Source organism: Solanum verrucosum, unplaced genomic scaffold, assembly GCF_900185275.1.
Source record: "Solanum verrucosum unplaced genomic scaffold, falcon-dt-bn FXZP01000262.1, whole genome shotgun sequence".
NCBI classification, from domain to species: Eukaryota; Viridiplantae; Streptophyta; class Magnoliopsida; order Solanales; family Solanaceae; genus Solanum; species Solanum verrucosum.
The window spans coordinates 1,289,469-1,305,349 of NW_026020366.1; the positions used below are offsets into that span (position 1 = coordinate 1,289,469).

Genomic DNA, 15,881 nt, shown 5'->3' on the forward strand with positions numbered 1-15,881 from the left:
GTGTTCTTTCAATTTTACCCTTCATTAGTTAGTATGGGAATTAGCGATTAATTAATATTTAGTTATTTTAATCATAAATTTGACAATAATTAATAAGGGTAAAAATTGAAAACTAGGTTCAATTTATGTCTTAATCTACTTTTCTTAAAGGGTGTGAAACACCTCAAAAATTACCTTAATATGGAATGGAGGGAGTAGTAAATAAAAGCTTTATTTACAATTAACTACCTTCAATGTAATTATTATTAACATTAAATATGCCGTTAATTTTTAATGGCAGAAAAGTGCTACATTATCTTTTTTCCTAATTAAAACTTCTTTTTTGTTTGAATATAAATTTACATCATCGTACAAAAATGTATTAAGTAATATTAGGTTAAAGGTATCATCATGATCACTTCACTTTGTAGGGTTATTATGGTGTTTTAACTGTCGGACTTCTCGCATATAATAAATTATAGTAATAATAGAGAATTTATATAGTGATGTTTTTATTTCAACTAATTCAATTTCATTTTACTTTACCAAGTCACGGTACATTTTGCTTAACATCATTAGCCGAATGACATTTTTACAAGAGAAAAATTTGGAAAACTCATTATTATAGGGTGTAGTTATTAATTATTATAGGGTGTAATTACGTAAGGCAGTAATGGTTTAGTTACGGGGTACTAAACTAATATCTCATAAAAGCAAAATAATTATAAATATATATCTCTTTATATTGATATCCCACTAAATAATTACACTATATACCCCCCAAACTAATTTCACTTAACTGATCGTAAATCAATAAATGCACTGATTTTATATTAGTTGTCATGTTTTTCTTTCACTGCTGTTTTTTTCCCTGCATTACTACTTTGATTTGCTTCGCTTAAAGCTGAGATATTTGGAAAACAATCCTTCTACCTCCCTATACTCAACTTAGTGAAATTTCACCGCGTATGCTGTTTTTGTTGCCACATGAGTATAGTTAAAGTTAGCTGCTAAAATGGCAGACTAGTTGTGTTTCCAAAACTGAATTTACGTTTTCCAGCATTCAGTTAATACGTTTTGAGTTTATTTTTTTCATTACAAAGGTTAGTTTTGTGACATTGTTTATTGTTACAACGAATTGAAAGTTGGATGACCATTCGTAAATTAATCCACACAATGTTTTGCCCATGTATCTCTTGTTCATATATGAGATACTGGCTGAGGGATTTTAGATCTGTGTGCATTTCCTATTTTACTATAAAACAATCTCAGAAACTGTTAATACCTTCACTCTCATTCAGCTTGCCAAACCAAATGCCATGCCTCATGGATTTTGTAAGAATGCGAATTTTAGTTTTGAAGCTTAGCACCATGATAAAACTCCATCGAAGTTCAGCAGTACAAGTAGTGAAACACCATATGACTGAGAACTACAAGCTCATGTCCGCTGGCAAGCTCCGCTCTAGGAAATATAGGCTGCAATAGGAGAGAAGGTAAAACTACAGCAAAAGTAAAAAAGAAAAAGAAACGAGAAAGCATAAGAAGATAACAAAATCGATATTCAGCAAGCAGCTTTGATGAGGTAGGTGCCATGCCCAAGACAAACAAATTTAGAAAGAAAGAATCCTTTACAGCATGTAATTATAGCAGATTGCTTGGTAATTATTTATATTGGGAAATGAAAGAACAATCAGCTAAGTATGCTGGTATTGCTGAGTTCCTTAAGTACTAGCATTAACTGAATAACAGAATCCTCTGTTAGATTTTCCTTCAACCATTAGGCATCTAAAAGTTAATATACTTCCATTTTATACAGTAATGTTAAAAAAATTGGATCAAGCAAAGGAGGTTCCACTAGATCAAAAGCATGGAAACAAAAAAATAAATCAAGTTGCCGCTGAGTGCATGTAATGTTAACTCATTGAAGCTCGGGATCTTTCAAGTCGAAGTACAATAGTTAGCTGTGTTTGGTAACTACCAGGAGTGACGTTGAAGTTTACAGAAGTTATCTCACCTCGCAGACATGAAAGCCATTCCAAGGAACACAGCTTTGACAGCTCGCTTCTGACCGGCATAGTCGAATGCCAATGGAAGCATCTCATGTAAGGTTAAAAATGCCATCACCCCTCCCACTGAAAGCAACATGATCCATTAGAGAATAGCATAATTCAAAGGTAAATGTTTCTCCTTTCTCATCAGTCAAGAAACTAGAAGTAAATAAATATCATATCAACCTGCTCCCAGGAGGCCCTCCAGAATTTCAGGATTCAAGCTGCTTGGAAATAGATATGCTGCAATCAAATCATGTTTAAATTAAAAAATGAATTCTGAACCTATTCTCTACTTCATGTACACTTTGTGTTCTACTTGAACTAAAAGACATGGATATCAGGTAAATCTTAACCTTCTAAAAGAAAAAGGCATGAATATCAGGTACTCACCCACAATAATTACACCCAGGGGCTCTGCGAGACCAGAAAGTGTTGCCAATTTGAATGCCTGCCATTTGCTGAGACACATATAGACTCACTATATAAATCTCAACTGTCTAAGAAAAAAATGGGGATAGTGCATACAACAAGATGAGCTTTGGTGAAACTAATCATGATTGAAGTGTTCTTTAGTTGTTGCATGACACAACTAGAACTTTATCCTTGCAATGCCATTGACAGAGCCATGATAAATTCTTCTGGGCAGAAGAAAGAATTTTATTTCTACAAAGTGATGAGAGCACCTTGTTGTTACCTTTTGTTGGAGGGAAGAAGGAAAAGGATTTGATTTCATTGATCTTTCTTACTATCCGCATTTTAATTTCTTATATTCCAAAGCTTCCAGCAACTTCAGTTATATGCATGTAAGTCTTGCGATTTAAATCGCTGGATGTAAGTTTTATAATTTAAATAGCGTAGTCTTTATGACTCAAATAGCCTTGAGGCCTCAAGCATAAGATGTACAGATAACATGACTTTGTCGAGAAACTACATTCATATGACTTGACTAAATTGAAGATAAGATGTTTCCGTGCATCGAGTCTATTAAATAATTAGAAAATTAACCTAATAAAACAAACCCAGATTGACACAAGCAAAAGATGTTATCCTTAATTAATACTAAGTTGGTTTACTACGAATCATTACCTCTGTGTTGCAAAATAAACTGGAAGTGCAACTGCAACACCCTGCAACCAAATAAATCAGGTCCCCAAATGGAAAAGGAACAAAAAAGACACATCCATTAGTTCCTTTTAGTTTGATCCCAATAAACATGTTGATTGTTAATTTACCTGTTTTGGCAAGACTATCCACTGTTTTTACAGTAGATGCCTTCCTTGGCATCGTCAATCAATCAACGATCTCAACCCAACTCAGCTAGGGATTTGGTATAATATGGAAATGTATGAAAGAATGAAAAGTTCCCAAACAATGTACAGGCTTTATCTTTAAATATAGGCCACATGTGGCTCTTAATTGAACTGATAAGCACATTGATTTATTATTTACATACATGATCAACAACAATCTGCTCAGCAGCGAAAATTCAAATAACATGTTCATAGAGCCAAAAATGAATGAAACCAAGAACACTACAGCAATCAAGTACATACACAGACACATTGTGATAGGATAAGATATCTTATATTACAGCTGTAATAAGGAGTCCATTAGTGTATCCTTGCACGCAAGAAACATACAGAAATCAGGAAATAAACTGGTAAATTTGTAAGAAAGTATACCTCTGGTATGTTGTGTAAAGCAATAGCAAGAGCCAAGTTAATACCAACCCGAAGTCCCTAAAATAAAAGCATGATGTAAACAGAGTAAGCTCTAAATAATTCCAAGTTTATAACTGAAGATCAGTTGCCTGCAAGTTTAGTCACCATAAGAAGAGTGAATTGAAGTGAAACTAGATGGGATTGCAGTACCTAAATGCAAACAATTGATATTTAGGCTTGTTGTTCCAGGAGAATGAAATGATAAATGAGGATGTTGCACATAGAATCCAAATTGGATAGTTAAAAATATAGAAGTGTTACAAGGGTGTTAAGTGATAGAAGGATGTTTATTAAAGTGAAAATGTAAGTTCTATAGAACAGTTATTAGACCAGCAAATGCTGTGTGTGACTGAATGTTGGACCACTAAAGTTTAACACATCCACAAGATGAATTTTGGATATATGCAGATGCTAAGATAGATGTGTGGTCATACAAAATTAGGCAGGACTAAAACTGATCACATTCGCAAGAAGGTTCAAGTAGCACACATCGAGGATACAATGAAAGAATGTCGGTTGATATGATTTGGCATGTCCTGCATTGACCTCCAAATGCAAGTTGTGAAACCATGGTAAGTGAAGGTATTAAAAGAGAACGAGTTAGACCTAAAATCACATGGAAAAAATTATCTCGAAGGACCTAGAATATCTGAGGTCCATGTAAGCTAAGCAAAAGATATAGCACAATAGAAGAAAGATTTACATAGGCAATACATATTCGTTAAGAGTAATTTTAGGTATGCTAGCACTTTGACGAGGAACTATGCTTTCTACGAGTGGTTTAGCCTTTCAGAGATTTATGCATTTTAGAAAATATAGAAAACTTCTAATACATTGAATATGTATTTGCATAATATTGGCATGAGATGAGCTTATGGAATCACATGGTCAGTGAAGATTCATATGACCGACCTTAAATTGTTTTGGACTTAATGAAGTTGTTACAACTGAGGATCTTGACTTTTCCAAGAAAAGACTTCAAAATGTCTTCTCATCAAACAAAACAAAGTTATAAACATACTCTTTCTACAACTAACATGTATCAGTAGCAGCACTAGTTCACCTTGCTTGAAGCCAAACTCAAAAGTTAATTCTGGCACTTCCATTTTTCTTTCCGAACAACAAATGGCACCTAAGGTTATTTGAAAATCTAAAGAGAAGTATGGGATTGTGCAATTCCCTGCCCTGTAGTTCAGTGCATTTGGTACAGTAGACTGACCACAGAAATGATAAAGGAAAAGTTGGAAGTTGATCCGGGAAGTCATCCCTCTCCGATGTAACAAGAATGATGTCGAAGCAGATTATGACCACAAATATTGGGTCTGTAGACCGCGTTGTCCTCATTTATTTCCATTTTCTATGAAGGTTGTTCCGTGCAATTTATAGCCAAGAAATGTCTACTTTATGCACAATAAAATGGTACAATGTTAAGCATTTTATTAATATTTCACATTACATAGAGCCTGTTTGGATTTATTTTAAATGCTTTTAAGCCAAAATAGCATTTAAGCACTTTGTAGTGTTTGGGTAAAATAATAAGTATTTGTAAGCACTTGTTTTTTTGAGAAGGAATACTTTTAAGCACTTGTTTTCAAGTATAAAAAAAAAAAAAAGCACTTGTTTTCAAGCCAAACAGACAAAAATAAGCCAAAAGCCATAAGTTAGAATTCCTAAATTAGGTTTTTTGTTTATAAGAAAAAACCTATAAGCCCATCAAAACAGGCTCTAAGTGTATGTATCTAAATTTTAATCCCGACACTACTCCAAACTGAATAAAACCAATTTTGTGCAAGTTGAGCAACCATGACTAAACAAGTGATATGTAATGTAAATGTCAAAATTATCCCTAATCTATGGCCCCATAAAATATGTTAAAGAATGTTTTCTGTTATCACAACAGTTGGTTCTTGCTCTTAATTTGATTAAGATATTTAAGATTACTTAAACATATGTTTTCTAAAGCTTATTTGCTAATTTTCTTTTAATCTTCAACCACTGTTACCTAACAAGTAAAAGGCAGGTCTTATAAAACAGTAATGAAGACCAGCAATGTCATATGAGAGTGATTATTAGTCCTCCAAGCTCAATATATCAAAAACCTGAGTGTCATAGAAATGTTGATGTTAAGATGGAGAATAAAATAAAAGGTCACCTCAGATGCCTTGGCGATACCCTATGTAACCTCCATACTCACCAACAATGATGACTAAACGTGATGAAAGGGACCGAGGCAAGCCAAAATCACATTGATGAAAGGGACTGAGGAAGTCTTAAAAGACCAATAACCCCTTCAAATGTGAACTTAGCAAAGAATACAACAATTGGAAGTAAGAATCTATATAGACAATACCAACTAGTTCAAGTTAAGGCCTAGTTGTTGTTATTACACTTACATTTAATCCATTAATTCCACAAGGGCTTTATTCTGGTTAGAACTTGTATGTTTATGTAGTAGGTGTAAGTCTGAGATTTAGAGTTTCAATTGTTGGAGAATACCCAATTTCCTTAAAAGACAAATTACCAGTAGAGAATGGCATAGGCCTAAATAGATTCACGGCTTTAGTGGAAAGCTTAGATAAGGAGGATAAGAGGAAGAATAGAAAGAGGTATAAGGTGGTGAATAAGGAAGCGGTCATGGCAGCTAAAAGGACAGCTTTTGAGTATTTGAATAAAGAGCTCGAGGGAAAGGGAGGGTATAGGAAATTGTATAAGCTTGTGACCTAGATCATATGAAGTATATCAAGGATGAGAATGACGAAGTATTACCCCCACAAAAAAATGGTGAAATGTTGGTAGAAGAGGCACACATTAGACGGAGATGGCAGACATATTTGCATAAGCTCTTGAATGAAGAAAGGGACAGGGATATCGTGTTGGGGGAGTTAAAGCATTCCGAGAGCCGTAGAAATTTTGGGTGTTGTAGGTGCATAAAGGTTGTGGAGATTAAGGGGCCTATTCGTATGAGCGAACGAGCAACCAGGCTAGACGAAATACCAATGAAGTTTTGGAAAACCACAGATGAAGCAGGTATGGAGTGGTTGACTGGGTTGTTTGATGTCATTTTTAGGACAACTAAAATGCCAGAAGAATGGAGGTGAAGTACAATAATACATATAAGAAAAAGGGTGATATTCAACATTGCAACAACTATAGGGGTATGAAGCTACTAAGCAATACTATGAAAGTTCGGGAGAAGGTGGTCGAAATGAGGATGAGGAGGGTGTATCTATATCTAAAAACCAACTCGGCTTCATGTTGAGACAATGAACTACAAAAGTCATCCATCTTACAAGGAGATTGTTAAGAGCAGTATAGAGACATGAAGAGGAACTTAGGCATAATATTCATCGACCCAGAAAAGGTGCATGATAAAGTCCCTATGGAGATCCTATAAATATGTTTAAAGGCTAGAGGTGTACCTCAAACTTAAATTAGAGCAATTAAGGACATGTACGGTGGAATCAAGACCCGGGTTAGAACAATGGGAGGTGACTCGAAACACTTTTCGGTCATGATGGGGTTGTACCTAAAACCATCTCTCAGCATGTTCCTATTTGCCTTAGTGATGGACAAATTGACACAGCATATTCAAAGGGAGGTGTTGTGGAGTTCGCAGATGACATAGTATTTATTGATGAGATGTGAGGTGGAATTAATGATATGTTGGAACTTCGGAGATAGACCGTAAAGTCTAAAGGTTTCAGGTAAAGCCGAACAAAAACAGCGTAATTGGAGTGCAAGTTTAGATATGTAATGTGTGAGGACGAGGTGAAAGTGAAGATCAATGCACAAGTCATACCTAAGAGAGGAAGCTTCAAGCATCTTGGGGTCCATGATCCAAGGAGATGAGGAGATTGATGATGATGTCACACATTGTATTGGTGCGAGGTGGGCGAGATTAAGGTTTGCATCCAAGGTACTACACGATAAGAGTGTGTTGTCAAGGGTAAGTTCTACAGGGTGGTCATCAGACCAACTTTGTTATATGGGACAAAGTGTTGGTTAGTCAAGAACGCTCACATTCAAAAGATGAATGTAGTGGAGATAAAGATGCTTAGGTGGATGTGTAGGCGTACTAAGAGAGATATGATTAGAAACGAAGTTAGACAGTACAAGGTGGGCTTGACCTCTGTGGAGGACAAGATGAGGGAAGTGAACAGAGATGGTTTGGGCATGTGAAGAAAGGGTATGTGGATGTGCCAGTAAGGAGATGTTAGAGGTTGGTTATAATGGGAGTTAGAAGAGGTGTTATGAGAGTAGAGGTAGGTCGAAAAAGAATTGGGGAAGGTGATTACACAAGACATGGCACAACTTCAGCTTACTAAAGACATGACCTTAGATATGAAGGTATGGATGTTAAGGATTAGGGTAGAAGATTTGGAGGAAGCCGAGTATTGTCACACTTTAGGTGGGAGAGATAAGGGGCAAGGCCCATCTCCTCTTCACCTTATTAGTAGTATTACTTAATAATTGCATAGTTTCTTATTCTTCAATGTTTTCTATTATATGTTGTTGCATTTGTTTTGTATCTTGATATTTTGTTGTCATATTTGTCTTGCAACTCTGCTTTGAATAACTTCTCTTTTGAGTTGAGGATCTATCGAAAAACAACCTCTTTACCCCACAAAGGTAAGGTAAGGTTTGTGTACATCTCCCTTCCCAGACCCCACGGGTGAGCGGACCAACTTACAAACATCTCGACTATCCCATAGGGTACCTGGTATAGATATAGATGATACATACAGCCGACTCCAACCATTTTTGGATTTGAGGTGCCATTTATTAATTGAAACACTGTTACCATTACGGTTCTTAAAATAGAATGAAACAAAATGCCATAGGTCAAGCAATAATGACTAAGGTGATCACTATAGAAGATTATAAACATCAGACAATCAAGAAAGGAGAACTACCTTCATTGATCCAAGGAACACAGCCATCCCTTCAGGAAAGTTGTGCAAGCTTATACCTGGACAGAAAAGCCAATACAAACCATGTAAGACATCCTATAATGAATGAAGTTATGATTCAAATGCATATATTATTCTCTTCTATTTCCATATTGCCAGTCCTTTCATCTAATTATATTAAGTGTAGTTTAAGAAGAAATGGAGATTAAGAAGTCAATTTGACTTGTATAGTATATCAGTACAAGTAGCTCAATAACTTGATAAATGAATTTTGATTGCTAGAAATATGTGCAAGTACTATAGAATTCTTATTTGCTAAAGTAGTCTTGAAAATTTAGGAACATCTCATACTTGGAAATGTGGTCCCTTGAATTAGATGGGAGAGAATTTGTAGGTAAATGAGCATTCATTCTGTAACAAAATGTGGGGTGTTCCTTTTAAGAGAAAAGAAAAAGAAAAGAGGTACGCGGGGGAGGGGGTTCCCTGTGCAATAGATAAATGACACTATTACTATTGGGGAGTCAAATAGTTTTCTTTTACTAATACAATTTTATTAAACTTTTTCAAATATTTTAAATTATTAACTCAACAGACTTGTAGTACTTTCCATGCAGTTATCAGAATATGTAAATTTTATTTCAGAAGAAAAGAAAATTTTATGCCAGATTCAAATGAAAATTTGGGGCTTTGACCCACTTATTCCAAACTTCTTCACATAAAACAGGACGGAGGGAGTATGGTTTTCTACAAACTATTGAGGGAAATCTACTTTTACTATAGGAAGATCTTACATATTACAGCATAAATAAGTTACACCACAACAGTCCAAATAGAGACTTGACTTTCGCTACACACAATAAGGAATGAACAGAAAGGGATTATTTAACCACAAGACTGTGCATCTAGCACCTACTAGAACCTTAGCTGAAGGGTAAACTTAATTCTTCTTTTTTCTTCATATAACCATGATGTCTAGGCTAGCTTTCACACACCTTGACTAATTCCACTGGATACCTAGCACCTCCTACCAACAACTAATTCTAATGACAAACTAGATAGGAAAAACAAATTTAGTAAGATTTGTAATATTCTTCTCATAACATAGCACTGTGGAAACTGAACAAGACTCCAGATAAGAATTTTGAAAAAACTTCAGGTAAATTATACAGGCCACACTATATCACTCTTAATTATTTTGTTCAAGACTATGCTTAAATTGAGGGCAATATACTTATTAGAAATCTAAGTTAACTTCCTAATAAAATTTCTCATGTAGGTGGGGAGTGCTACTACTTCAGAGACATAAAAATGAAGATTAAAGCAAGATTTATTTTAAGCATATATGTACTCGGGCATAAAATATTTGTATAGCGACTCTGAAACAACAAGAAACGTCAAAAATAGGCTTCCACAATTTGCACTTCATCAGACCTAGTTCACAAACTACTTCAGAGACATAAAAATGAAGAATCAGCTAGATTTATTTTAAGAATGTATGTGCTCTTGCATACCATATTTATAAAGAGACTCTGACACAACAAGAAACGTCAAAAATAGGCTTCCACTATCAGCACTTAATCAGATCTAGTTCACAAACAATTCAGAGTTCTTCAAATGAGAACTCAAATGGAGGGTTTACAGCATAACAGAATCAAAAAATGCTGTAAAATCTATGGGAATTATCAACAAGCCAATACAGCAGACTAACCTACTGCTGTGATGATTCCACTAAATAAAACTTGGCGGCGATGCTTCTTCATAATATCCTTACCCCTATCATCTCCGTCTTTCTGTTCTCATGCAGAAAACTATTTTTATTCTTTGATAGTTTTTGCATAAACGAGATTTTCTCCTATAAAAAACAAATCACACCATACCTTTTTGCCTTTGGCACTTGAAATGGGTGCAAGTGTAGGTTCCGGGATGAAATATGAAACAAGAGCAAAGAAGATAACACCCGCAAAAAACTGACAGTCCAGAGATTCGCAATTAAGATCCAAGAACTGTATGTTTCTTCTTTAAGTGGAAAACAGATTGAAAAAGTTCAAAATAAAATTAGGAGATAGCTCACCCAGAGGTTTCCTTTTAAGAAGCCAATGGAGTTTATAGCATTATGAGCCAAGTCAAAGAATGATATGCTAAGCATAAGACCAGCAGCAAACCCCTGCACAACCAAAGAAATTATCTAGGTCTGTACTCTGCTATTGCCTATCTATGTACCTCTTGGATTTAACAGTTGAACATAATGAGTTCTTTTAAGCTTGACAAGCATCAGTAGTTAAAAATCAAATGATCCTTTTCTTCTGCTCAAAATTTAAAATACTCAAGTCGGAAAATATATAAAATAATCGACAGTAAACATCTATCAGACAGCATGCTTAAACAAGCAAGTGACAAACAAACCATGAATCGCTTAAATTAACCATTTTACTTCTGACATTCTTACAAATACGATTAACCATCACCTGTAAAAGTCCTAGCATCTTCAAGTTAGGAGCCTGGCTAATAACCACAAAAAGTGCACCTGATGATAAGAAAAAATAGATCAGATTACTAATCTTTCTTTAGGGAGGACCCTTGTAGCTTCAAACACTCTATAAACTCAAAACACACAAAGGAGATGGAAACAACCACCATAAAGTAATAGCGCCATCAGTCTCCAATGAATATTATACAGTTTTTATGAGCTAAGTGGGACTGTATAAATATTGAAGTTTTAGCAATATGGTTTTCACTATGCTTACAGAAAAGACACATGACTGAGCACAAAAAATGAAAAAGACCACAATTTGACTTCCATTACTCAAAATTTTTTACTTCATCTGTCACAATTTATGTGGTACACTCCGCCTTTTAGTTTATCCAAGAAAATGACTCATATCTATATTTACAAAAAATTTAACTTCTTAAATACCTTATCCATTGCTAGATAAATCTTTATGGCTTAATTAGACCCACAAGTTCCAAAAACAATTCTGTGTTTCTTAAACTCCTCCATCCCCTGGTCAAACAAGGTCACAAAAGTTTTATTTTCCTCTAGCTATGTGATAATTGGGGAAGAAAAACATAAGATTAGAGCACTTTCAGGATCTGATAATTAATCCAATTTTACAAAGTAGAAAATAAGCTATTTCAAACAAAGAAATAAAAAAAGGAACTTTTTACTCACCTAGAGAGGTACTCAATCCACCCAACAATGAAAGACCAAGAGCAACAAGAACTTGAGAATCCATAGAAAACCCTTTTGCTCTGAAACCCCTTTAGCCAAAAACAAAAATTCACAGAAAAAGAAGAAGAGTAAACCCAGAAAAAATCTGGGGGGAATTTCTCTGTAGTTGAAGCAAATGGGTGTTGGAGATTGATGTCAAGAATAAAAAATGTAGGCTCAAGGAAAGAAGAGCTCCCCTAAATATCAAATCTTGGAGAGCCCCAAAGACTCAATAGCCTTCAGGAATGGGGCAGATGAAAGAATGTGTAGAGTCAAAGAAAGAGACAATGGAAACAAAGGGATTCAAGATATTAGAAACTTCTTGCTTTAGGCCATGGAAAGTTCCTAACTTTTTTTTTCCGGGTAAAGGGTCAAATATACCCTGTATGAAATAGTTTAAATATATCCTTATTTATATTTTTGGGCTAAATATATTCATCCCGTTATATTTTCGGGCTAAATATACCATTATGACTAACAAAAGACACATAGACGGCTAAGATTAAAAGAACTATTCAATTTAAAATATATTAAATTTGGATATAATCCGCCCCGCCCAAATAATTTAACCCGACCTAATTTATAACATTGATCCACCTGTATGTGTCAATGGAGGGAAGTGAACGATGAGCTTTTCTATAACATGGACCCACCAGCTGGCTGTATATGATGTTGGCACTGACTGGAGAGCAATTTGGAGATGAAATTTGTGGAACAGTTATTAATGTTCGAGTTAGACAAGAAAAAATAGCTTTATGTATCAAGAATGCTGCCAATGGAACAACTTAGGTGAGCATTGGTAAATAATGGAAAGAGTTTCTGGATTACAATGACACAATTGACTTTATATTTCATGATGATGCAAAGAAGCTTGACAGAGTTGCCAAGAATTGTAGCCGAATTGATTAGGTTGAGTTAAATTATTCGGGGCGGGTTATATTCGAATTTGATTTATTTTAAATTAAATAATTCTTTTAATCTTAGCCGTCCACATGTCCTCTGTTAGTGATAAGGGTATATTTAGTCTGAAAGTATAACTAAGGGTATATTTAAACTATTTCATATAGTACAAGGGTATATTTGACCCTTTGCCCTTTTTTTTCATACTCCAATTTGAGCTCGATTAAATCCAAACTCGCAAAATATTATATTACTAATCAGTATTTTCAAAAACGTTTTTGGGGCGAGTTTCGAGGCGGGCGTACCATAAACGCTCCGGAGCATAAATTAATATTCAGACTTATTATTTCATAATATTTTATTTTGGATGTTTATATTTAGATAGATAATGTACCGTGTTAAAATTTTATTAGAAAAAAGCCTGTGAAAAATAGTTCAATAAAAAAAAACAAGTCACATATCTAGTAATATGCATTATTAATTGCTTCATTAAAAATCTTGCCAAAAAAATCTAACGAAAGAAAAGCTTGACTAAGGAAATACATGTACTATAACACATACTAGTCTAATTAAAATATCGATTAATTTTTCTAGATGATGTTGTCCAATTTTATGTACGAGTTTTTCAAATATTGTTATTAATGGTATTATTTTTGTAAGTATAACAAATATCTTTTGGATATGTCGAATTTTAAGCTCAGTCAAATACACTCATGTTTGCCATTTTGTTCGTCATCTCGTTGTCTCAGTCAAGGTTTTTGTATGACTTGTTCATAATAACAATTAAATAAAACGGACAGTTTCATCGACATGATAACAAAACTTGATTGTCTTGTAGAGTAATATACTATCACAGTATTTTCACATACAAATAGATAATTTTTTTAAATCAAATTTATATAAAGTCAATAATACTTTTTGCACTTTTGTAAATAATAAACTTTGATTAATATCAATATTTTATTCACTTTGATGTCCCATAGTTAATTAAATCTCCTCTTCTTTATCAAAAAAATTATTTTAGAAAGTGATCTATTATACTTTATGTGTGTCATGATTTTCTTCGTTGATTAAAAACTTCTTCTCCTTCTTTTAAACAAAATGGCCAAAGAGGCTAAATTTTATTAATAAAAAAAAGTTCAAAACAAAACAAAACAAAAAAAAGGATAAAAGATTAGCCTTAAACAACTTTAAAAAAACAAACTCGAATACAAAATAACATAAACAAAAGCTAAAGATAAGTAACAAATTACATCCACGTCTCTTAAGAAAGCTTATAGAACTTCTCCGACAAGTGAAAGTGCTAAAGAGAGTTTTTAAGATCCTCTTCTTTGTAACATTGTCTTCTTTATTTTGTCATCTTTTTTATTCCGTGAGAATTTTTAATTTAGAACTATGCTTTGAATCAATTGCATCTCAAGTCGTTTTAATTTCTCACCAAACATTGTGAAATCAAAATCACTGAAGACTATTTACAAACGAAGAGTTATGGTCATCTCAAATACTTCATAATCACTGAGTTAAAGTCTATTACTTGAGGCTTTTTTAGAAAGTTGTAAAAATTGATACTTCTATTGATCATCACAGTGAACCTTAAAAGAGGACAGTAACATTTCCAATAAAATTTTGGTATAAGGATTCTAAAAATTAAAAAAAAAAGGCTTGTATAATCAAGATTATATTTCTGAATTTTTTTATATACTGTAAGTCTGTACTGTTAAAGTACTAAAATTACTATTTTTTATTCTCTCCATCTCTTCCTTGATTCATGTTATCGTTGTGTGTCTGAAGAGTCTTTCATTGCGTCGACGTGGTACTTCTACGCAATAGCTCTGCATATCATTTTATACATTAGCTTCAATTGTAACTATTTTTAACCAAGCAGATAGATGTGTAAAAAGTCCAAAGAATTAGTGTTATTGTTTGTTGTACTCTAGACTTGAATAGACTTTGTAAATAAACCTAGTTTGTTTATTTGATCAGTTTTGTTGGCCTGTGGACTGAGGTGACCATGTCCATGTGTTATACTGATTCATCAGCACTTTTCATTAGTTAAAACTTCCCAAGTTATATATACAAAGCTTAAGCTTGAGAAGATGAAAATTACTACATAGCAACATACCCTGGTAAATAGACGACCAAGAGTAGTTCAAGTGTACTTAAAGCCTACTACAAGGCATGTCAATCTTGCCAACAGCAAACCTTTAGACTGAGCGCTTTAAGTTTATTGCTTTAAGATTTGCAAACTATCAAACTTTACCATAATCTATTTGAGAGAGAGAAGGTAACAACATTACAATTTACAGCAAATTTGGTGTCCCAACCAGTTTCCTTACTATATAAATCTAAGAGTTTTGCCTGAACCATCCGCTTTGAAGATGCAGATTTCCATAATGCTAAGGACATGCTAAATCCAGCTCATCCATCACCTGATACGGTCAAAAGAAGCTAAGTAGATCCTTGTTGACAACAAAGATTAATGCACAACTTATGCTGCGAGATCCGAATGAAATTCTTAAGATCCTTGAGGAACTATTGCTATTTATACAAGTCTCTACCCTCCCAAGATTGTCAAAATGCAACCTCTTCACAAGTGCATTTTAAATAAGATTGCATGATTCCACGTACTGCCTGCCTGCACACACACACACAAAAAAGAAACGAAAAAATAAGTAAATTTCAAATAAAAGAAAAATAACAAAGACCTCAGCTGGTGTTCAAAATGGAAAAACAATGTAAGGGACATGGGCGTGGTAGCTTAGTGCTAAGAACAATCCGAGTTGGAAAATGGAGCAAAGTGGAAATGGGTCACTGCTAAACTCCCAAGGTAAAGTCTGGGGCTTGAAGTTTACTATATCATAAAAAAGGAGGTAGAGCTTTTTTGAGAGCGAAAGACAATCTTTAAAAAGAGAAGATTAGCAGCAGGAAGCCTAAAGAGCTCAGAGTAAGATCCCAACAATGTCAAGAAAACATTTCAAAGCACTATTTGTTGATGTTACTGAACTTGGTGAAAAATCACTTGCCATGAATATTTCCACTGAAGATGCAAAGATTATAAACAGCCCAAGTACTAAGAAAAGACGAGCAAAGTAGAACCAATGAGGCAATATCA

At 34.2% G+C, this 15,881-nt stretch overlaps 3 protein-coding genes across 8 annotated transcripts in view; all 3 read right to left on the reverse strand.

Moving 5' to 3' along the window:
- LOC125837883 (ADP,ATP carrier protein, mitochondrial) overlaps window positions 1-15,881 on the reverse strand; it is a 216,499-nt gene that overhangs the window by 191,388 nt on the left and 9,230 nt on the right. The window lies entirely within an intron of this gene.
- Window positions 1,104-12,189, reverse strand: LOC125837884 (zinc transporter ZTP29). Its single transcript, XM_049516958.1, has 12 exons — window positions 11,831-12,189; window positions 11,127-11,185; window positions 10,733-10,825; window positions 10,539-10,628; window positions 10,370-10,451; window positions 8,665-8,720; window positions 3,713-3,769; window positions 3,117-3,157; window positions 2,421-2,488; window positions 2,214-2,270; window positions 1,994-2,111; window positions 1,104-1,455 (listed from the first exon to the last, which is right to left on the reverse strand). The coding sequence occupies exons 1-12, from the start codon at window positions 11,892-11,894 to the stop codon at window positions 1,410-1,412; spliced, it is 831 nt and encodes a 276-aa protein (XP_049372915.1). The 5' UTR covers window positions 11,895-12,189; the 3' UTR covers window positions 1,104-1,409.
- Window positions 15,042-15,881, reverse strand: part of LOC125837872 (chromatin structure-remodeling complex protein SYD) — a 32,810-nt gene continuing 31,970 nt past the window's right edge. For 5 of the 6 annotated variants that reach the window (XM_049516943.1, XM_049516941.1, XM_049516942.1 and 2 more), the window contains one exon: window positions 15,042-15,404. The gene's annotated coding sequence lies outside the window, so the exon portion shown is untranslated. The remainder of the gene's footprint in view (window positions 15,405-15,881) is intronic. The other variant, XM_049516940.1, reaches the window with a different exon arrangement.